This window comes from Petaurus breviceps, unplaced genomic scaffold (genome assembly GCF_028583685.1).
Source record: "Petaurus breviceps papuanus isolate PSGF00001 unplaced genomic scaffold, PetGlider_PUasm1.0 181, whole genome shotgun sequence".
Lineage (NCBI taxonomy): Eukaryota > Metazoa > Chordata > Mammalia > Diprotodontia > Petauridae > Petaurus > Petaurus breviceps.
Window position 1 is genome coordinate 5209572 of NW_027185784.1, and position 25071 is coordinate 5234642.

At 36.6% G+C, this 25071-nt stretch overlaps 1 protein-coding gene across 1 annotated transcript in view; it reads right to left on the reverse strand.

Moving 5' to 3' along the window:
- IQUB (IQ motif and ubiquitin domain containing) overlaps window positions 1-25071 on the reverse strand; it is a 118171-nt gene that overhangs the window by 12878 nt on the left and 80222 nt on the right. The window contains exons 9-11 of the mRNA XM_069087111.1: window positions 22126-22296; window positions 21234-21410; window positions 16910-17158 (exon numbers count right to left, since the gene is read on the reverse strand). Coding sequence (XP_068943212.1) covers window positions 16910-17158; window positions 21234-21410; window positions 22126-22296 — 597 coding nt within the window. The remainder of the gene's footprint in view (window positions 1-16909; window positions 17159-21233; window positions 21411-22125; window positions 22297-25071) is intronic.

Consider the following 25071-nt stretch of genomic DNA (forward strand, 5'->3'; position numbering starts at 1 on the left):
GCATTATATATTTCACATATTTAATTTTAGTTATTCCTTTTTCTCTAAAACTAAATCTAAATATCACTTAGCTTAAAATGAAATCCTCATCACATCTAGCATTAAATAGAGGCACTTTTAAGTTTTGCAAACCATTTTACATGTTAATTTATTTGACCTTGAGGGGGGCAGAGCCAAGATGGCGGAGCAGAAGCACGACCCTCCCGCAGCTCGGGCTTCCACCCTCCCCAATCCATGTAAAAAGGGGACTCTAAACAAACTTTGGATCTGCAGAACCCACAAAATGACACAGAGAAGCTAACCTCCCGCTGAGAACAGCCCGGCAGGCCAGCAGGAATCGGCCAGCTCAACGCTCTGGGATCCGAGCCCAGCCCCACGCAGAGGCTTTAGCCCCAGGGCGGGCCTGACCAGCCACCAGCCAGAGGGACTCCAGATCAGCAGCAGCTGTGGCCGTTTCCAGATTTATCAATACATAGATACGAAGGACAAGTTCCAATAAGGAATAATAGCGGGCGACGGCGCGCGGGAAGGTGCGGCGGCGGCAGCACGGGGCGCAGGCAGGGAAGGGGCAGCGGCCTGTGCGGGAAGGCGTGGCGGACGTAGGTCTGGAAGGGGCCTGATCAACTCGGAGGGCAAGTCTTCCCACCAACCACAAGGTCCACTACCAGGCCTATCACCAAAGGGCTGGGACTGGAAAGAGCAAGGTAAGAAGCAAATACAGGGGCCCCTATACTGGACAGCAAACACTCCTGGGGCTACCACTTCATAGCCCAGAAATCTTTTTTTTTTTTAAACCCCTTTCAGGACCTCCAAAGACAAGGATGGCAGAGTGAACCCCACTTGCTCCAAACCCCCCCTCTGACCCTGAAAATATAGTAACTCTTGCCCCAGGGCAAAACCCTCTACAGTAAAGGCTTGGGATCCTAGAGGAAGGGCGTGGCTAGGACACTGCCTCAAAATGGGTAGAAAGCAGACTACAAAGACAAAGACTCTAGAGTCCTTACTATCCTCAGAGGGAGGAACCAACCTCAGAGGGAGACACTGTGGACTCCACACCCACAGCTGAGACTTCAACAGGGAATGGATCCCAAGCACAGAAGGCTCTCCTAGATGAGATCAAAAGGAACTTTGAAAGCAAAATGAGAGAGATAGAAGACAAAATGAATAATTCTCTCAAAACGAAAATAGCAGAATTAGAAAAACATTATAATGAGGAAAACATCTCTCTAAAAACAAAAGTGTATGATATGGAAAAGGAGCTTCAAAAATTAACCAAGGAAAATGATTTGCTAAAAACAAGAATTAAACAAATGGAAACAAATAACTCTATGAGGAACCAAGAATTAGCCAAGCAAAACAACAAAAATGAAAAATTAGAAAAAGAGGTAAAATACCTCAAAGAAAAAATAACTGACCTGGAAAACAGATCCAGGAGGGATAATCTGAGAATCATAGGCCTACCAGAAAATTATGATGAAAAAATGAGCCTGTACAACATTCTCCAAGAGCTCGTTAAGGAAAACTGCCCTGAGATACTAGAACCTGAGGGGAAAATAGAAATTGACAGAATCCACCGGACACCTACTGTAAGAGATCCCAAACTGAAAAATCCTCGAAATGTTGTGGCCAAACTCCAGAACTACCAGATAAAAGAGAAAATACTTCAAGCGGCCAGAAAGAAACAATTCAAATATCGAGGGTCCACAGTGAGGATTGCACAGGATTTGTCAGCCTCCACACTGAAAGATTGGAGGCAGTGGAATACAATTTTCAGGAAGGCAAAACAGCTCGGATTACAACCAAGGATCACATACCCAGCGAGACTGAGCATATTCTTCCAGGCAAAGAGATGGTCATTCAATGATATAACAGAGCTCCAGACCTTCTTGATAAAAAAGCCAGAACTCAATGGAAAATTCAACCTCCAATTACGAGAAGCAACAGTGACTTAGAAAGGTAAACAAGGAGAACACACATCATTTTAGAGGGAAAGAGGGGAGGGAGAGGAGCTTCGCATGAGATCTGTTCCTGTCATTCTTGATGCGAAGAAAAAATAGCATACCTCATTAAGTATAACAGTATCCTACAGGCAGTAGGAGGGGAAAAGGGTTACAAAAGGGGGGTGGGAGTGATTTGTAGGGAGGGAAGTAGTAAGGGGAAAAGGGGAGGAAAATGGAGGGGGGCCAAAAAGGGAACACTGAGGGAGGCGGTGGTCAAAAGGAAAACTATTAAGGGGGGGAAGGGAGAAGGGAGGGAAAATACGAACATTAACAGGGGTAGGAATAGGATGAGGGGAAAGAAACAGATAACAATCATAACTGTAAATGTGAATGGAATGAACTCTCCTATAAAACAGAGACGGATAGCAGAATGGATTAGAAATCATAATCCTACAATATGCTGTTTACAAGAAACACATCTGAAACAGAGGGATACACACAAGGTAAAGGTAAAAGGTTGGAGTAAAATATATCATTCCTCAGCTAAAGTAAAAAAAGCAGGGGTAGCAATCCTTATCTCAGATAAAGCAAATGCAAAAATTGACCTAATTAAAAGAGATAAGGAAGGAAACTATATCCTGTTAAAAGGCACCATCGAGAATGAAGCAATATCACTACTTAACATATATGCACCAAGTAGTGTAGCATCCAATTCCTAGAGGTGAAGGTAAAGGAATTAGAGGAAGAAATAGATAGCAAAACTATACTAGTGGGAGACCTTAATCTCCCCCTATCTGAACTTGATAAATCCAACCTCAAAATAAACAAGAAAGAAGTTAAGGAGGTGAACAGAATTTTAGAGAGGATAGGTATGATAGATCTCTGGAGAAAGCTGAATGGGGATAAAAAGGAATATACTTTCTTCTCAGCAGTTCATGGCACATATTCAAAAATTGACCATGTTCTAGGGCATAAAAACCTCACAATTCTATGCAGTAAGGCAGAAATATTAAACGCATCATTCTCAGATCATGATGCAATAAAAATTATATGCAATAAAGGGCCAGGGAAAGACAGACTAAAAACTCATTGGAAATTAAATAATTTAATCCTAAAGAATTAGTGGGTCAAACAAGAAATTATAGAAACAATCAGTAATTTCATTCAAGAGAATGATAATAATGAGACAACATACCAAAATCTGTGGGATGCATTAAAGGCAGTTCTTAGGGGAAGTTTTATATCCCTGAGTGCATACGTGATTAAATTAGAGAAAAGGGGGCTCAACGAATTGGGCATGCAATTAAAAAACCTAGAAAAAGAACAAATTCAAAATACCCAATTAAATACTAAACTAGAAATATTGAAGACTAAAGGAGAGATTAATAAAATCGAAATTAAGAAAACTATTGAACTAATAGATAAAACCAAGAGCTGGTTTTATGAAAAAACCAACAAAATTGATAGACCCTTAATCAATATGATAAAAAAAGGAAGAAGAAAACCAAATTATGAGTATCAAAAATGAAAAGGGTGACTCTACCTCCAATGAAGAGGAAATCAAAACAATAATTAGGAATTATTTTTCCCAATTGTATGCACATAAATTTGACAATCTTAGGGAAATGGATGAATATTTAGAAACATACAATTTGCCCAGATTAACTGAAGAGGAAGTAAATTACTTAAATAACCCCATCTCAGAAAAAGAAATTGAACAAGCCATCAGTCACCTCCCTAGGAAAAAATCTCCAGGGCCAGATGGATTCATTAGTGAATTCTATCAAACATTTAAAGAACAATTGATTCCAATACTCTACAAATTATTTGGGAAAATTAGTGAAGAACGAGTCCTACCAAATTCTTTTTATGACACAAATATGGTACTGATACCTAAATCAGGAAGAGAAAAAACAGAGAAAGAAAATTATAGACCAATCTCCCTCATGAATATAGATGCAAAAATTCTAAATAAAATACTAGCCAAAAGACTACAGCAACTTATCTCAAGAATAATACACTTTGATCAGGTAGGATTTATTCCAGGAATGCAAGGATGGTTTAATATTAGGAAAACCATCAGTATAATTGAGCATATCAACAATAAAACTAGCAGAAACCACATGATCATCTCAATAGATGCAGAAAAGGCTTTTGACAAAATACAACATCCATTCCTATTAAAAACATTAGAAATTATAGGAATAAATGGAGCCTTCCTTAAAATAATAGGTAGCATCTATTTAAAGCCATCAGCAAGTATTATATGCAATGGGGAGAAGCTGGAAGCATTTCCCATAAGATCAGGGGTGAAACAAGGGTGTCCACTATCACCCCTCTTATTCAATCTGGTACTAGAAATGTTAGCAGTAGCAATTAGAGAAGAAAAAGAAATCAAAGGAATCAAGTTAGGCAAAGAAGAGACCAAGCTATCACTCTTCGCAGAGAATCCTAGAGAATCAAGTAAAAAACTGCTTGAGACAATAAATAAATTTGGCAAAGTTGCAGGATATAAAATAAACTCACATAAATCCTCAGCATTCCTATATATTTCCAATGAAACTCAACAGCAAGAAGTAGAAAGAGAAATCCCATTTAAAGTTACTGTAGACTTTATAAAATATTTGGGAATCTACCTGCCAAAACAAACCCAGGACCTGTATGATCATAACTACAAAACACTTTTCACACAAATAAAGTCAGATCTAACTAACTGGAAAAATATCAATTGCTCATGGCTGGGTCGAGCTAATATAATAAAAATGACAATTTCACCTAAATTAAATTATATATTTAGTGCCATACCAATTAATTTACCAAAAAACTACTTTATAGAGTTAGAAAAAATAGTAACAAAATTCATCTGGAAGAATAAACGGTCCAGAATATCAAGGGAATTAATGAAAAAAAATGCTAGGGAAGGTGGACTAGCTTTACCAGATTTCAATCTGTACTATAAAGCAGCAGTCATCAAAACTACTTGGTACTGGCTTAGGAATAGAGGAGTGGATCAATGGAATAGATTAGGCACACGAGATTCAGAAGTCAACGACTACAGTAATGTATTGTTTGATAAACCCCCAGACCCTGGTTTTTGGGATAAGAACTCACTATTTGACAAAAACTGCTGGGAAAACTGGAATATAGTATGGCAGAAACTGGACATAGACCATTATCTAACACCATATACCAAAATCAAGTCTAAATGGGTTCATGATCTAGGTATAAAGGTGGATACTGTAAGCAGTCTGCTAAAACAAGGAATAGTTTACCTATCAGACTTGTGGAGAGGGAATGACTTTATGACGAAACAGGAATTAGAGAACATTATAAAATGTAAAATGGATAATTTTGACTACATGAAATGGAAAAGTTTCTGTACAAATAAAGCCAATGTAACCAAGATTAGGAGGGGGGTGGGAAATTGGGAAAGAATCTTTACAACCTATGTCTCTGACAAAGGACTCATCTCTAAAACATACAGAGAACTGAGTCAAATTTATAAGAATACAAGTCATTCCCCAATTGATAAATGGTCAAAGGATATGAACAGGCAGTTTTCAGAGAAAGAAATTAAAGCTATCTATAAGCTCATGAAGAAATGCTCTAATTCACTATTGATTAGAGAAATGCAAATCAAAACAACTCTGAGGTACCACATCTCACCAGTTAGATTGGCTAAGATGACAAAACAGGAAAATGACAAATGCTGGAGAGGATGTAGGCAAACTGGAACACTAATGCATTGTTGGTGGAGTTGTGAACTGATCCAGCCTTTCTGGAAAGCAATCTGGAACTATGCCCAAAGGGCTATAAATACTTTCATACCCTTTGATCCAGCAATACCACTCCTAGGGTTATATCCCAAAGAGATCATAGAAATGGGAGAAAGGGGGCGGCCAGATAGCACAGCAAGTAAGAGCACCGGCTCCAGTGTTGAGAAAACCTGGAGATCGAATCCCGGGCTCAGACACTTAGCACCCACCCAGAAACACCTGGCCGTGTAACCTTGAGCAAGTTACTTAACCCCGATTGCTTAAAAATTAAAAAAAAAAAAAGAAATGGGAGAAAGACCCATATGTACAAAAATGTTTATAGCAGCTCTTTTTGTTGTGGCAAAGAATTGGAAATTAAGGGGGTGTCCATCAATTGGGGAATGGCTGAACAAGTTGTGGTATATGCATGTTATGGAATATTATTGTGTTATAAGAAACGGGGAGCAGGCGGTCTTCATATTTACCTGGAGAGGCTTAAAAGAACTGATGCTGAGTGAGAAGAGTAGAACCAGGAGAAATTTGTACACAATTACAGACACAACGTATGTGTGATGACCAACTTTGATAGACTGGACTCTTCTCAACAATGCAGGGATATAAGTCAATCCCAAAAGACGCATGATGGAGAGAAAAATGTGCATCCAGAGAAAGAACTAGAAAGAACTAAATTTATATCCAGGTGGAAGCAAAATACCTGATCTTTTTCATTCTCTTATTTGATTTTATGTCCTCTTTACCATTTTTCATTCCAGCTGGTATAATCCATCCTTATAACCTGACCATTGTATAATGTGAAAGTATTTACAGATCCTATACTTGATTATAAGACACCATGGGGGGGGAGGGGAAGGAGGGGGACATAATGTGAAATTCAAGGAATTGTGGAATTGAATCCTGTAAACTAAAAGGAAACAAACAAATTAATAAATTAAAAACTGAATTAAAAAAAATTTATTTGACCTTCACAAAAAATACTGTGAGGCAGGTGCTATCATTACAGATAGTTTTACAGATGAGAAAATTGGGTACAGACAGAGGTTAAGTGACTTACACAGGGTCACACAGCTCGTAAGTGTCTGAGGTCACATTTGAACTCAGGTCTTCCAGAACAGAGGTCCAGCGCTATTCACTTTGCCACCTAGCTGACTTTAGCTAGCAATTATGAAATCTCTTTTCTTCTTATAACCTAAACCCACAGGGTTTTGCCAGAATCAGATCAACCTCAGACAAACAGAAGGGGCAGACTCCTCCCTGATCTCACAGCACCTCTCCCATTCCCCTAACCAAGGGAAGATGCCTAAGGAAAGAGGAAAGGTGTTGGAATTACAATAGACATTCTCTAAACTTGACTCAAGGACCATGAGAAGCCTCCTAAGGAAGACATGCCTAGTTCTCTGGCATTACAACAGCACACGCCTAGACGAGGTGCCTGGAGGCAGGATAATCTGGGTATCTGTGAGCACACACAAGGTGGGATTTTTGTTGTTTTCTTTTCTTCTTGGTGTTGGAGCTCAGTTTCCCAGGCTCAGGCTAAACTGTAAACATCTGAAGGATTAATCTCCTTTGAACCCTGATAATTCACAGCTGTGCTGAGCCAAGCAAGTTTCATGCTTTTTAGCTCTGAGTCAATCAGGGGCTGAGTCTTTGTGATACATTCTGGGAGGCTGGCAGTTTACTTTGGGGGTTCGCTCATGAGGAGGATCTTTTGACTTCCTGGTCGAGACTCTGAGCAGCTGTATGTTCAGAGCTCCCCAAATACTTAGATGTCTATGCTCTCTCGATCCAGTGATTTTTGTAAAGTATATAGCAATATTGCTTTACTCACTTTGTGCTCATTTCTCTGCTTGTATTTTCTCCAAGTTCAGGGTGCTGACTTTTCCCCTGAACTAGTGAATGTAATTAAAAAATAGGTTTGTTAAACCCTTTTTGAGTGGTCCTTCCTTTAAACGCAGATCAAAGAACCCTGTGCTAGCAGGCCATCCTGGATGTGCTAGAGTACTTGCTACTACAACATCATACAGGAGGTACATTCCCTTGAAAACCTGACCACTGCTCAAATATATGCCTAAGAACCACAGGCTCCTCTTTCCTGTCATGCGTTAGTGCAATCAACTCTCTGGAACCCAAAGTCCAATGCAATTTGTCAGTGTGACGCTAGACACCGTTCACATTTACTTCTTACATTAGGTACTGGGAGAAAACAGCTCAGGTCAGAAATACTGGTGTAAATGCCCCAGCATTCATCCACAGATGTTGTGCTAACATAGAAGACAGAGCACTTTGTCTCTGGAGAATCGCAGAATCAGTCTCAGGATTAGAAAGGTCCCCAAGAATCATCCAGGTCAGCCAACAGCTGAATAAGAATCTTCACTGACAAGTGACCATCCCTTGAAGATCACAATGACTAATAGAAAGGAGGACAATTTATGCTTTCTGACTCAGTGGTGACCTTGGACAAATGTAATATAATACCAAGCAAAGGCAACTTCCCAGGTTCAAAATACCAGCATAGGTGCTCTCTATTTTATTCAGTAACAAACCCAGAACAGAGAAGATCAAAACATGACATCATTCAAAATACAGTATTTACTAAGTATGATTAAATAATCTCCAAGTACTACCCCACCCCAGGACCTTCCAATCATTCAATCAATTACAAAGTCTCTGTTCTAAATACTTCTCCACCCCTAGGCTATACCTTAATTAAGTCCACCACAAAGCCCCTCTTCTCAAATGGAGATTAGTTTCCAAACATAGGTAAAGTACCTTCATTTGTCAATCACAGAGCACAATAAGGTTAAAAGTTCCCCACCCCTGGATCACAACTGAATCTACCCCAGAGTTACATCAAGTTTAAACACAGCATTTAACACCCAAATGGAGGTCTTTTCTTCATCTTGACACGAGGCAAGTTCTCAGCAATCTTAGTTCCTGGGGAGACAAGGCTTAGCAAGGCCATAAGATACATTGCCAGTCCCTTCATGAATTTATCCTCTGTCTGTAGAACAGTCCTAGAACCCCTGAACACATTAGCAAAGCCCTCTCCCAGGATTTCTGTAAACATACAACAAGAAAATCCTTCTTCAGGGCTTCTGAACCAACAGAAAGGCTCCCAGACCCCTGCAACAACAGCACTGTCCCTCACCAGTGGACAGTATTCACTCTGTCTGCAGGACAGTCTCCAGACCCCTGCAACAACAGTACTGTCCCTCACCAGTGGACAGTATTCACTCTCTGTCTGCAGGACAGTCGCAGGCCTTCTTAGCGAACAGCCAGGTTCCAGGACTTCTTCAACAAAAGGACTGTCTTTCACCAGTGGACAAATCTGGCAAAACAACATCAAAACAGACAGACAAAGTACCAGCAAAACAGCCATGTCTCCTCAGTCCTTGGCAGCTCAGGGGGCAGGTCTCAAAAGTCCAGGGTAATTCAAAGCGGCCACCAGCAATTCTCTTAGTCTCTCTCTCTCTCTCTCTCCACGAGGTGCTGCTTCCAAAAAGAGATCTTCCGCCTCTCTCTTGTCTCTCCAAATCTACATCACCAGCTCCTCCCACTTCAGGACTTTCTTTTCACATCAACAAGCCCATCCCACAGGCGGGATTAACAAACTCTGGGTTTTAACACAATCAGTTTGAAAACCAAGCCAATACAGGGGAATCTTTAATTGCCATTACTATCACAACAAATAATGTCATTTTTCTTTTGACATTTCTCATGTCATTTCAGATACTTTGGGTATCTGTCTATAAAAGTGAACATAGTAGTACTGACAGAGCTCCCTGCATCAAATGTTCCCAACAATTACATCTGAAGCACTTCTCTGTTCATAAATATGTAACTGAGCAAAGGAATTAAATGATGAAGGAAGAAGTTCCCTTTCTCTTCAATTCTCTCTCTGTCCCTTTCTGATTTCTCTCCTTGACCTCGTCATCTGCTCTTCCCTTTTCTATTCCCCCTAACACAGAAAGAAAAGCCGATTTAATTTCAACACATCTAGAGGAAAGGAAGACTTATAAGTTCTTAGCATACAGATATATATATATATATATATAATATTTCAATGGATCTGTGGACAACAATGTGGACACTCCATTGGCACAGATTACGATTTCTTTCCTTTATTTCTGTTCTGTGAGAATCTTGTTCGTGTCCTCCCAAAAGTCTTCCATGGGGAGCCCAATCAAGGTGCTGGGGGAGGGAGAAGTCTTGCTTTGCCACACAATCAGCCCACCTCATTTTCTTTAACACATCTCTTTGACAATATCTCTTATGTGTAAGTCATTGTTCCTATACTGTATGTAGCCTTTGCTCTCTGGGTAGCCTGTAATTCCAATTCTTTGGAGGTTGTTTTGCCTTATAACTTATGGCTATATGACATCATCAGAAGAATTCTTGTGTTTAAAAAATATGGATCATTGTTACAGGGAAAATTACTACCCCAACGTATTATCCACTCAAGTACATAATGGTCTGAACAATCGGTATTTTCAATCCCTATTTCCCTAGGTGCTAACCAACTTTTTTTCATGGTTGTGAATCTTATTTAGGACTCTCTGAAGGAATCCAGGTTTTAATGATATCCACAGACTATATTTATATCTGAGAGACTTCATCATTGATTAGCAATATTTCTTTTTTCACTTGATAGTATTTTATTTTTTCTAATTACATGTAAAGATAGTTTTCAACATCCACTTTTATAAGACTTTGAGTTCCAGCTTTTTTTTCTCCCTCCCTCTCCTCCCTTTTCCTCAAGATAGCATGCAATCTGATACAGGCTACACAATCCTATTAGACATATCTCCATATTAGTCATGTTGTGAAGGAATGTAAGGGTTATGGGATTTAAAGATCTTCCATGCCCCATGGACGTGCTGACATAGCAGAGCAAGAGAAAGCGGAAAGCGAGAGAAAGTGAAAGCCGAGCTAGTGGTCCTGCGGTTTGCTGAGCCGAGCTAGCGGTCCTGCGGTTTGCTGACGTAGCAGGAAGGGGCGGAGCAAGAAAAAGCGGAAAGTGAGAGAAAGTGAAAGCCGAGCTAACGGTCCTGCGGTTGGCGGTGGTTGCGGTTGCGGTTTCGGCAGTAGCAGAGGCAGCAGCAGCGCGAAGCCTTTTTTTTTTTTTTTGAGTTAGGACTGCTGAGGACTTTCTGCTAAGGACTCCTGTTGAGCACTGCCAGGGGCCGGAGCTGTTGGGAGCACGCTTCCCGGACGCTGGGTGGTTGCTGTGAGTGGGGAGAGGAGGACCTTTGCCTGAGGTAGCCTGTTCTGTTTTAAAGGCTTGAGAATGTGGGTGCTTTCTACTTTATCTATCTGTGCCAATATCATAACTACTCTGATGGCTTTCACTTTCTGGTTTTGGGACTCAGTCTTTTGGTATCTTAATAAATTTTCTAGTTTACTTCCCCAAATGGCAAACCTGATGTATTTTGTGATGGATAATTATATCAGCATATTTGTAATCTCTATAGGCATTGTGAATATGGCATTGCTGATACAAGGAAGAATCAGAAGAAAAAGGAAAAACCACAAGAAAGTAATAAAAAGAGAAAATCATATGCTTCGATCTGCATTCAGACTCCATAGTTATGATGTGGACAGCCGAATTGTCTTAGATGACTGTATTACTGAGAAAAGCTAAGTCTGTCAAAGCTGGTCATCACACTGTTGCTGTTACTGTGTACAATGTTCTCTTGGTTCTGTTTGCTTCACTCAGCATCAGTTCATGTAAGTTTTTCTAGGTTTTTCTGAAATCTTCCTGCTCATCATTTCTTATAGAACAATAATATTCCATTACATTCACATAACACAATTTGCTCAGTCATTCTTCATTTGGTGGACATCCCCTCAATTTCCAATTCTTTGCCACCACAAAAAGCTACTATAAATATTTTTGTACATGTGGTTCCTTTTTCCTTTTTTATGCTCTCTTTGGGATACAGACCTAGTAGTGGTACTGCTGGATCAAAGGGTATGTACAGTTTTATAGCCCTTTGGCCATAGTTCCAAATTGTTCTCCAGAATGGTTTGATCAGTTCACAGCTCCCCCAACAATGCATTAGTGTTCTAATTTTCCCACGTCTTCTCCAACATTTATTATTTCCCTTTTTTTGTCATATCAGCCAATCTGATAGATGTGATGTGGTACCTCAGAGCTCTTTTAATTTACATTTCTCTAATCAGTGGTGCTTTAGAACATTTTTTCATGTGACTATAGATAACTTTAGGGAATCTTTCTTTCATTTGAAGTCTCCTGTTCTGGACATCCTTCACAACAGTGGCAAACACTTTTGGTGAATATACATCTCTGTTTTATACCTCACTTAAAATCAGAGAATTGTGGAACAAATATATCTATTATATCTATCGTGATATACATCTTGAGTTTTGATAGTTGCATTTTACTTTACAAAAATAAATGTTTTATATGTTTTTCAACAAACATTTTATATTATCTCTACCTTTCAGTCAGTTTGTGACTATGAAGATGTGGTTCACTTGTAAAACTCATTTGCAAAATTCTATCTGCTTGCATCTCATCTTTTCCTCAAGGATATCTTTAATACATGTGCAGATCAGTCTTATAAAGCTAATAACTAATATAATAATATTTTATAACCTTCTGGCCTGGAAGAATGAGACTACTCTAATGTCTCAAAGAACAAAGACAAGGCAATATAAGAACATTAAAATATCAAAGAGTTATTCAAACTGGTCAGCAATTAACCTGACATCTTTTAAAAGTTTTACAATTATCTAAGATCTAATTTACTTCCTTACACACTAAAAGATCTTCAAAATTTTGTAGGAAAATAAATCTTTATTTCAAAACTACATATTGAAATTTGAAAAGAAAATTAGATAAGCATCTTCTCAGGGTAGAAAGGATTATTAATAGTATTAATTAATAGGGAAAATCTTAACATTTAAAGGTAGTGTTAAGTGATAATTTACTCTGATATAATTTCAATTTCTTTATTCTTTCCTCACCACAATATAAAACAAAAATCCATATCTATTACTCTTCACGTTTTAAATAAAGACTTTATCCTTCCTGTGTTTAGCTGTTTTTTTAATCTCTTCTCCATTGTCCTTAATTTTTAAAATAAATAATTAGAATACTTTATCTCTCTAAAAATTTAAATTGATCATTACAGGTGTAATGTTATTTTCTCAAGAGGCCCACGAGGAAAAAAATATATTCCCATGAATGATATGGATGCCCCAGTCCATAACCTGTAATCTGGATTACCTAGATCCTACTTAGCCATGCAAAATTCAAAAAAGTAAAAAAAAAAAATTACTGTCCATGTGAAAGCTATTACCAAGATTTTTAAAGTAATCATTCACTCATTGACCCTTTTTATATTTCCTTCTTCATAAATTAGCTTTCATTCTACCTTTTTAATAGTTAAGATCTTTGTTAATTAAAATTCAAATATATTTAAATTTTTAATGATTTTTATCTGCCTGACAATAAGCAGTTTCAAATGAATGAATGAATGAAAATGTGGCTTTATATCTCATTCTACTAGGTTTAGCAATACAAATATAGAATTCATATGAAGACTCAATTGTGACACATTAGAAATATGGAAAAACTTCAAACTATTATTTACTTCAAAAATCTTAGGACAAGATAACAGAAATCTAAGATGTAGGTTCAAAGCTTGTCTCCAACACATTATCTATGTAGCGCTCTCCAAGTCACTTAACGTCTTAAACACTTAACCAGTTTTCTCACCTGGAAAATGAGGTTGAACCCAATGACTTCTAAAGGTTTCTTCTAAACCTATGTTCCTATAATGATCTCTTTTGAGATCAGCTCAAAAAAAATCACAAAATTAACAAAATAGACTTTTCAAAAACTGTGTCCACCTATAGTATAATAGCAGCAGATAATACAATATATATTAAATGCAATAAATTAATATAAAATATTAAATGAAACCTGAACACCCTGGTTGTTACGAAAAATCAGAAAATACACTGTCACAGTGAATATGGTGAAAAATTGAAAGGCTGCAATCTGAGTTCTTAATCTACTATATATTTTTAATCATTCTCCAAGTATATGTTTGGTTCATCTTCCTTCTTTCTAGTTAGTTGCATTAATGTTGTGCCAAAATATAAAAACTAAGTTGAACTGTTATGTATACATTTTTAAATCAAAAATACTGATTTTTTAAAAGTGTCAAAATGAAAATTGCTAGGAAGATCAGAAGATCTGCTATATGATGAAAAGAACAAATAATTTCGAAATAGAAAAAGTTTCAAGAGGTTTCTGACAAAAACATATCATGCTAGAAATGATTCTAACAAAAATAGAGCTAATTATTTTCTGTGGCTGAACCCACTATTAGGGATAATGCACCTCACAGACAATCTAGAGAGACTAGTCAATGATCAAATACTTCCTCTGAGCAGAAATTTTTTCCTTCTCTATATCCTGAGTTTCTTTTTATCTTAACTAGTACACGTTTGTAGCCAATAGGTAATAAATGTTATTGTTATAAATGAATTTTATCATTATATATGAACTACACAAATTGTTATACTACACAAATTGTACTTGTATGGAATAAAATAATTAGGAATCAACATCTTTGTTTATAAATTTATTTTGCCTATTACAAAGCTAGAAGGCTCTGCATAATAACTTTGAAACTAATTTCAAAATACTTATTTTATTCTCATTTTTGTGTTTTCTCCCATTTCTTATGAAGCTATAATAAGTGTTTTATTCTCATTTTATGATAGAAAAATAATCAGATGAATTAAATCTTTTATGATTAAAGTTATACTCATATAAAATGTAACATATGTGAGGGTAGTATTTGCATCTTTGGCCCTGTAGACTCATACTGAGCTAAGTGACTTTGACCTTTTTCCACTTAACTTGCTAGCAATACTTTCCTCACCATCTCTTTATGAACTTGATTTTTAGAACCCACTTTTCACGATGTATATATCCAATAATGGTTATAGATTTTCACTAAAACTCTCCTATCAGGTCTCCTTTGTGGCTATTAGCAAATGTTGAAATGTCTAACCAGGAATTAGGTCTCTAATATTAGAATTTTATTAAATTATGATCTCCTCAAGAGCTGTTTTTCAATTTTATATCACCAGGACCTAACACCATACTTGGCATGAAATAAATGTTGGATTGACTTGGACAGAGAATAAAGATAAATGGGGCCTGAATCTGAAAACCTGACCTCATTAGCACTCTACACTAATGAACAACTGAGCTCACTGTACTGAATGCTGAAAAGTATTTAATGCAAGGTTATCACATGAAAGAAAAGTGAGAATCCATTCATTCCTTTATTCATTTGGAAAGCATTTATTAAGTGTCTACTCCATGCAAGGCACTGCTGCATGTGTTTGGCATTCCAAGGCAAACTTCCCAGTGTGGCTTAAGTAGACCTCTCCACCTTTATTTCCCAAGACTCTCTGAGACATGCCCTCCAGTCCAGCCAAACTCTATTACTTGATTTTCCCTTAAATCAGCATTGCATGTCCTGCCTTCAAGTCTTCATCTAGATTGTCCCTTTTGCCTGGAATGTACTTCCTCCTTATCTCTGTTTATTAGGGAAAAAATTGCTTCCTTGGGAAATCTTTATTGGTCTTGTTGTCAATGCTTTCTCTCTCCTTAAATTATATTGTATTCTCTGCTTTAAATGCTGTATTTCCCAACAGAGAGGAAGCTACTTGAGGGCAGGATTTGATTTTTGTTTTGTCTCTACAAAATCCCTACTGCCTTGCACAGTGTCTGCATAGAGCAGACACAATGTTTTACAAATGAAAGGAATAAATGGATGCTCACTCTCCTTTCATGTGATAACCCTGCATTAAATACTTGAAGATAACTACTGTGTTTCTGCTACATCTTCTGCTCTTTGGGCTAACATTGAGATTTACAAAATCCTAGGCATGTAAACATACAATAGGAAAGTTTGCCTTGGGTTTTATTTACTTTTCAATGTGTGATACAGTGAGCTCAGTTGTTTGTTGGAATAGAGTGCTAATGAGGTCAGGTTTTCAGATTCAAGCACCATTTATCTTTATTCTCTGTCCAAGTCAATCCAAACATTTATTTCATGCCAGGCATGGTGTTAGGTCCTGGTGATATAATGATGAAAAACAGCTGTTGAGAAGATCATAATCTAATAAAATTCTAAGACTAGAGGTTAGACATTTCAACTGCAAATAGTATTTAAACCTAGAGGAAATAGGAAGCCTTGAGATATATTTTGCTCAGCCTCAGACCACAAAAATAGGAGTGATATGTACAAATTACAAAGAGGCAAATTTAGACTTGATTTGAGAAAAAAACTTTCAATAATCAGAGCCATGCAAAACTGGAAGGGGGCACCTCAGGAGAAAGTGGGTTCCCTGTCTCTGGAGACTGGGCGACCTCCAGTCAAATGACCAGTTGCTGGGTATGTTGTCGAGGCTATTTCTTTTCTTTTCTTTAGGCACAGGTTGGATTAAATGACTGCTGAAGTTCCTTGAAATTATGAAATTCTGTGATTCTCTGACCATACTTTAGTGCCACTATGACTAAGTCTACATGATTAGATAAATCAATCATTTGCCAATAGCCTTGACTTGATCAAATACTAATTTATGTGAAATGAATGAATACATCAAGGGTATACAGAATAAGATGTAATGTATTTCCTGCAGCAATTAATTACTACAGTGTATTACTTCATCTCACACGTAGCAAGTAGTTTACTTCCAAAGAGTAAAGTCTACTTAATGTTAGTGAGGATTTGAAAAATAAGCCTATTTCATGAATCGCCGTCACTTTGCCAAGCAAAAGCTATCTTCCTTCTTGAAGTTTGGTTTTCTGGGTCTGAGACAATCAGTTCTCAAAACACAAGAAGGCCTAAGTCTATATAATGCAAAAGTATAGAACAAAGATCACCATATTATATAGAGGAAATCATGCCTACAGCTATTCCTTCAGAATGAAGGAATAAAGAAAGTGGTTCAAGATTTTGTACACTTCTCTAGAACTATACACATAACCAATCTACTTGGTGAAAAACCAAGAATGCTGTTTCTCACTTCTCAGTGTTCTTGATGGGTGTTACTATCACTCCATTTCAAAATGCTATGTACAGAGCCAAAGAGAGACAATCATCTCTATGATCACTCACTAAGGGATAATACAGATCATACCTGCATCAGGAAAGCAATCTTAGAATCATCTTCATAATCAGCTTCTGATTGATAGAGCTGTTTGAGTAAAAACTTGTATTTCAAAAATGCTTCACGTTGTCGGGCTTCATTGTCAAGCATACAGCACTGACGACATCTGCTAACATGGTATGAAGTAGACGAAATGGAGAACTCTGTAGATGGCAAATACATCTCACAACTGCGACAAAAGTAGATGTTTTTGTAAAACTTTGTCGGGTCTTGAGGAACCTAAGTAGAAAAATGGGAAGATTTCAATTTTATTTCAAACCACTTGTTTCATTACTATCTCTGATAATTTAAATAAGATAAAAATCTTAAGAAGCTATATATATATATATATGTGTGTGTGTGTGTGTGTGTGTGTATGTGTGTAATGATAGTTTGCATATTAAAATGATGTTTAACAATATTTGCAGCTCTAGGAATTTTTTTAAATTTAAAACTAGATACTAAAGCATTATATTTCAAAAAGTATAACTGCTTAAATACTTTAGAGAAAGGAATCTGTCACCAATTGAATAAGAAAACAAATTTCTGTGAAGTTAATATGGAAATACATTCTATTTTAGGAATAATTTGATACATTTACAAAATGTCTTATAATTTTTGAAATGCTTTTACATATCCTTCTTGTGATATTCACAATAATCTTCTGTTTAATGGATGGGAGGTATAAATATTTCCATTTTACAAATAAGAAAACAGACTCAAAGAAATTAAGTAAATTATCCTAGATTATAGAGGTTGTCACAAATGAATAAATGACAAAGCATTTATTAAGTTCTTACTATGGGCAAAGCATTGTTTAAAGCAATGGGTATGCAAATGGAAAAAGTTAGACAGTTCCTCTTCTCCAACAGGCACATATTGACTGCCTCTGTGTATGAGATACTAGGAAGAAAACACATACAGGTTACTAAAGGATAAAACATTCTTCCCACTCTATGCTTGGGAGACAATAAAGCTAAGGCCATCCTGCAAACAGAGTAACAAGGTTCATGGTCTTTAAGTTAATCAGCGAAAGGGCTAGAATTCTTGTCTCCTAACTTGTAGGAAGTCTTTGTATGTGTGTGGGGTGTGTGTGTGTGTGTGTGTGTGTGTGTGTGTGTGTGTGTAAAGAGACAGCATAGATTCTGCATTTCCAACAGCACACCATATTGAGCATTACTTATTCTAATGAGACCATGTCTAGACAGCATAAATAACAAGACTATCAACCTCATGATCTAGTTATTTCAATCACCTCTCCAACCAGTCTGGTCTACCTATGAGGGCAATAACATTAACTCAGGGGAAATCGGTCATTTAAGGATTTCAGAGGAGTAGGGGACAGGAAATGATGCATTTAACAAGTTGACTCAATGGCTCTGTGTAGAATAAGCTGCTTAGAATATCAGAAAGAAGGACTGTGAATATCCTATCTTTTCAGAATTCCCTACCCCAGGTTTCTTAATCTGAAATCTACAGATTCCTCCCTGCCATGGGGTGCATGAATAGACTGAATGAGTCTGTAAACTTGGATAAGAAAAACACTACATCTTTATTTTCACTACTCCTCAGTTTCCTTGGTAATCCTACATATGCTACTTTGCACACTTAAAAGCATTACTCTGAAAAGGGGACCCAAGCCTTCACCTGACTGCCAACAGGTCCTTGGACACAAAAAAAGATTAAGACATCCTACAGATCTTAATCAACACTGACTGGTCCCTCAAGAGACCAAGTGAGAGCACAGTTTGAGCTTGCTCCACTAGACATTTATGTAATGTGAAGTATTCTATAAAGTATCTCTTCTTGGAGAAGGGAATAGGAATTAATATTAGGATATTTTGTGCTGTCTCATGTAGGGTTAAAATAGTTCACTGAATCCCAATGCTTTCTTCCATTTCTCAACATCTTTCACTTTTCTCCTCCTCTACTCCTTTCTTATAGATCCTTCATCTTCCAACAGGATAATGCTCATTTAAAATTTATTTGCACAATACCTTTGTTCTTGAGAGGAAAAGTTGTCTATCAATTTAAAACCTTAATCAATTAATTTGTAGGTAAGAAAATAGTTCTAGGAATTAGAACAAAGACAAGAGACAAAATTTCTGAGTCCATTTCTAACTCTGCTGATTAGTTAGTGAAGTGACCTTGGGAAAAGGTCTGTATTTTCCTGTTTTGTGGGCATGACACAGGACTAAGAATATCAGGGGACTTCATTAAAACTAATAAGCACAATTCTTCCTTGCAGAGCCGCAGGGTCCTCTGTGTCCTTCCAGGGTTTTACATATCAGGATAAAGGCTGCCACCCATGCCCTTCTGGGGTCTAGTAACTACACCTAAGTGTCCAAGAGCCTAAGTTTCAGATAGAAAGTGACTGGGGAAAAACTGCAAGATTTAATCCTCCAAAATTTCTCTAATGAACACTTACTGATTCTTCACAAAACTCTGTAGCTACTGACAATGACACTGTAAATGACAAGTACAAAGAATCTGAATGGAGAATAAAGAATGAAGTATTTTTCCCACTCTCTGCTTAGGAAATTATATAATTAACACTCTCCAGCATGCAAGGTAATGAATTTTATTTCACTGATAATTTTTTGTAAAGGACATGTGATAAACATTTTTTGTTCAAACAGAAATCATGTTTACCTGAATTAAAATGGCTCATGGGATGAAGGTATCTTTCCTGTTTTGGAAAGGGTAAAAGAAAGATGCAAAGTGGTTGGTATCCATGACCTGAACACAAATAGGAACGGCAAAGACACAGTAGAGAACATAAAGGCTCCTTTAAGTTTTATTATCTGTGCTCCTACAGATGACCAGAAAAAGAAGTGGGCCAGTCATGTGATAAAAAGGCACACTAAAGCCACACTGGAGACCTTAAAAGGATGAGGGAAAGGATTTTGGTGCCTTAAAGAGGACAAAAGGTGAGGACGGGCTGGGACAAAACAGCCACACCGATGAGGCCACATGTCCACCTAATTCTCTTACCTCAGTAACCTCTTCCTGAATTCACAAGGAAGGGCCTTGTGACCAATGAATGCCTTACCTATCTAGCATCAGTAAGGTGTTGCATAAAACATAACTTATAAAACAATTAAGGCCTGCCTCCTCAAAATATTGGAAAAAATGTTACCATTTTTCATGTGATTAATGTATTAGGATCATAGAATTTGTATATGTATATGTATATGATGTATATGTATAATATGTATATGATCATATAATAAATGTGATTAATTTATTACAATCATAGAATTTTCAGAGCTCTAAGCATCACTGAGGCTCTCTCAGGTTCAGCTCTAACATATTACATATGGAGCAACTACAGACCAGAGAAATCCATGACCTGCCCAAGGACTAAGGCAGTTAATGGCAGAGCCATGATTAGACATACATCTCCTGGCTCTTAATATAGTTTCCTTTTCCACTATGTTATGCAGAGTTAATCTCTGCCTTATGAAAAAGACCACTCAATAAAATTTGATTTCTTTTTGATGACTGAGGATCATGATTATGAAGTTATCCAATAATTTCAGGCACAGTTTTGGATTGGCTTCTTTAATTTAAGTCTCCTTCAATGATAGATGTTATATCTCATTGTTGTTGTTTTTGCCTTTTTTTAACTGTTATTCTGTTTCGAACTTGCTGCTTCTGTCCTGCCATGTGCTGAGAATCTAGATAAACAAATTTGTTAAATATAGGCTCTGAGAGCCTCTGGGCTTAGCCTATGGGATACTGCTCATAGGTTTTAGCTTTATTATAGCTAGTTCAGGTGTTCAGAGGCCTTTTTACCTTACTTCCTGGGATCCCCTGGAACTGTGGTATCAAACTCAAATAAAATCATATTCCTTTTGTGGCATACTGAATTAGAAAACCACAAATTAACATTATCTATGCTGTACTATATTTATTTTGTTAAATATTTCCCAATTACATTTTAATCCAGTTCAGGCTGCACTTAGAACTTTTGCAGGCAGACCACAAGTTTGATATCTCTACCTCTATCTTACTAGGTTACACACTGGTCATTTTCACAATAGTACAGTCTTATTTTAGGAGGCCAACAGTATTCCTGGTTGAATTTGGTAAAAAAAAAAACAAAAATTCAATGAAGAACTCTAACCTAACTTTAACCTTCCCACTAGCCTGGGCAAAACATCTAGTTATTGATGTACTAAAGGTCTACCCTCTAAGTAGGTTTCACTGTTAAGTGTTCATGCTGTTCAAAAACAATCCTGCAGTAATTTTAAATTTTTCCATGTATAGATGAAAAAGTAGAGAAGATAATATAGAAAAAGCAGAAAAATACCTTAAGGTACCTGGCGACTTCAGGATTAAACAAGGGTGTTTTAATGTACTGAAGAAATAGTGTAGCTATTCTTTTTCTGAGTCCTTCAAGATTACAGCTTTTAACTCCTCTCATCATAAGATCAACCTCTCGGTCAATCAATTCTAAGATGTCCTGGGTCAGTTTACATTCATGTTCCTATAGAAGAAAAAAAAGTTCTTTGATAGATTTTATTAAGATCATTTCATTACTGATCTATCATGCAGAATATTTTTTAAAAGAAACTAACACTTGTGTTTTAATATGAGAGTGTATGAATAAGAAAATATCAGGAAAGAAGAGAAAATCATTAAAAAGAAGATAGATGATCAGGATAAACATGGTAATGCAAAAGATAACAGCAACTCAGATGAGCAGAGCAAGAGAAAACAAAAAGAAAGAAAGAGATAAATTGGACAAAAGAACACATAGGACAATTAGCGATATGTGACTCCACCAACCAATGGGTGAATCTCAATATCCCCAATACACATGCACTACCGCTGGGTTGGTCCCCACCTGCTCTTCTACACATGCTTGGTTCTGATGGCATTAGTTCGGTGTCTTTTGCTTATATTGTTTATCTTCCTACTTCTGAATAACGTATTTAGAATTATGCCATAATGTGAATTAAATACAAATATATTATAGAAGAAAAAGATGAAAGTACAATTTAAGTCTCAATGGACACTAATTGTGAAACCACAAAACCATAATCTGCCAAATTTAAGTAAGAAAAGATAAAAAAATAAGATTCCATTCATATAATGAATCTATTAATCACTTTAATAATTACTGACTTTGAGATATTTTGGTTTTTCATTAGGATTCAGTCAAAACATTCCTTCTACCCCAAAATCAAAGAGAAAAGTACCTTTACAGTATGTTTCAGTGTCAACAGGACATCGAGTCTCTCATCATCACAGATGTTTTTAATTATAATGCAGTTATAGATATCCTGCAGCTCTCTGGCTCTGATAGTATATTGTGTGTCCATTAATGTTTCATTGTTATCAAACGATATCCACTTCTTTGGAGCTGAACACTTCAAAAATACATTTATTTGCATTAATACTAATTCATTAAAGATTGAAGGTGCCTTTTCTGTCGCTACCAACCAAAAGATTACCTAAATATCATGTTAACGTGAACACAATCACTGATAAGAACATCAATTATAATTAAAAGAATGAATTAAAGATATCTAAGAACACAGAAATGTCGAAGTTAGAAATGGTGTTAAGTACTAAAATTAGTTTTTAATCTTTTATTTGGCAGTTTAATAACTCTTTAGGCATAATTCCAGATTGCTCTCCAAAATGGCTAGATCAGTTCACAGTTTCACCAACAGTGAATCAGTGTCCCAATTTTTCCATATCCCCTCCAACATTTGTCACTCTCCCCCTCAAACCATTTTGAACAATATGATAGGTATAAAATGATATCTCGATGTTTTAATTTGCATTTCTCTAATCAATAATTATTTAGAGCATTTTTTCATATGACTATAAATTATTTTGATATTTTCATCAGAAAATTGGCAGATCATATCTTTTGACAATTTATCAATTGGGAATGACTTGTATTCTTGTAGATTTGACAAATTTCTTTATCTATTTGAGACATGAGATCATTATCTGAGAATCTGTCTATAAAATTTTCCCCAATTTTCTGTTTTCATTCTGATCTAGGCTACATCTGTTTTATTTGTACAAAAATTAAACTGCCTATACCCTTTGACTGAGCAATAGCACTAATAGTTGTTTCCCCAGATGATTGAGGAAAAAGGAAAAGAACTTATATCTTCTAAAATATTTATAGCAGCTCTCTTTGTGGTAGCAAAGAACTGGAAATTGCAGTGATGCCTGTCATTTGCGGAATGGCTGAACAAGTTGAGGTATATGATTGTGATGGAATGCTACTGTACTATAAGAAATTATGAGCACAATGATTTTAGAAAACATGGATAGACTTGCACAAAATAATGAAGAGTGAAATGAGCAGAACCAAAAGAACACTGTACATATGGTAAGAACAATTTGTTTTAAAAACAAATTTGAGTGACTAAGTAATTTTGACTATTATAAATACACAAATTAACTACAAAAAGACTTTTGAAGGAAGATGTTATCTACATCCAGAGAAAGAACTGATAAATAGTAGTATGTTAACTGATAAATAGAATGGTTTTACATGTATACATACACACAACATACAAAGTTGTGTATAATGGTAGCCATCTCTAGGACTGATGGAGGAAAGAAAAGGGAAAAAAAAGAAAGTTACATGATAACTTTAATATATATATATATATGTTAAAACAATAACAAGTTATACATAATAGATTTGCAGTTTCATATATAATCATCTTTTTTTCTATTCTAACTATGTTAAGGAAATGCTTATTTTTCTTCTTAAGTTCAGAATAAAATAAATAAAATTTTAAAAAAGAAAAAAAAATCTTTTATTTGCTTTCATGAGTTGTTACAATGCATGGTATGGTGAATTTAAAAAGGACTATATGGAGTAATCCATCTACCAAAGTGAGGAAACTATGTTTCAAATGTTTAAAAACTAGTATGATTACGATATAGGAACAGTAAGAATCCTTCAGTCCCTAGATATCCAATTTTGGCAGATACTGTCCAAGACATTGCCATTCAACTCATCAGCCGCTGGATTTCTGCCCAAAATGAGATATGAGATATCAACCTAAATTTTAAACACTATAATGAATTGCTTGTACCATGGAAAAGAAGTCCAACAGAGAATAGCTCAGAAAATCTTGACACACTTAAAGGAATATCCTAATGCATAGATGAGTCTATACAATTTTGAAATTTTCATAGAATAGGAATATGAAATATTATGGACTACAAATTTTGGAAAATGTGATAGAAACAATGTAGAAACTTCTTCCAAGGAAACAGTGTGAAGCAGTAAAAAAAAAATACATCATTGGCCCTATCATAAAAACTAGAATGTTTAGGAGAAAACATCCTCTAGAGAACATGATTTGCCAAATCAACCCTATTTTAGTAGCAACCAATGTAGCAGATCAACAGTTTGTTAGATGTAATAAACTATGAAGAGAGGGAAAGAAGTGATTCTGCTTAAGACTCTCATACCTTCCACTGACTGTTTGTGTGTGCATTCATACATGGTTTTGGGATTGGGAGGTGGAGAGGAAAGAGATAAACAGATGAACTGAATGGATTAAGGACTAAAAATACTCAGTGCAAAAAAAAAAAACCCAAATTACTTGTTTATGCATTTAAAAAAACACCACATGACATGTTTTACATTAATTAGATACTGTGATACTGCAATGTGGGTGCATATATATGTATATATAAACACATGTGTGATGGGGGAGGGGGAGGGGTTTATGGGCAGTGCCATGGTTGCTTAAATGAATATGTATAAGCTTGATGGGGTGATCTCCATATAAGGCCATGAGGTGATCACCATATGAGGCCATAAATGTAAAACTGCGATGTGATTGGCTCGGATTCGCTATATATTTTCTTGTGTGAGAGGGCGCTCTCTCTCTCTCTCTCTCCCCCCCGCCATGTAACTGTTGAAGAATAAACCACCCCGCTTCACTCCTCCGCCTTCTGTCTGGTGTTTTTTCCCCGTGAGGGGCCGGTGACGACCGAAGACCCGGGATGGGTAAGTGAGAGGGCCGTGGGGCTAGTCGTCTAGATCTGTTGTGAGGGCAAACGCCCGCAACACATGTGTACATATATAATATATATACATATTACACATATATGCATGTTCTCATTGATATGGGTTTCTCTTCCTCTTGATCATTGCA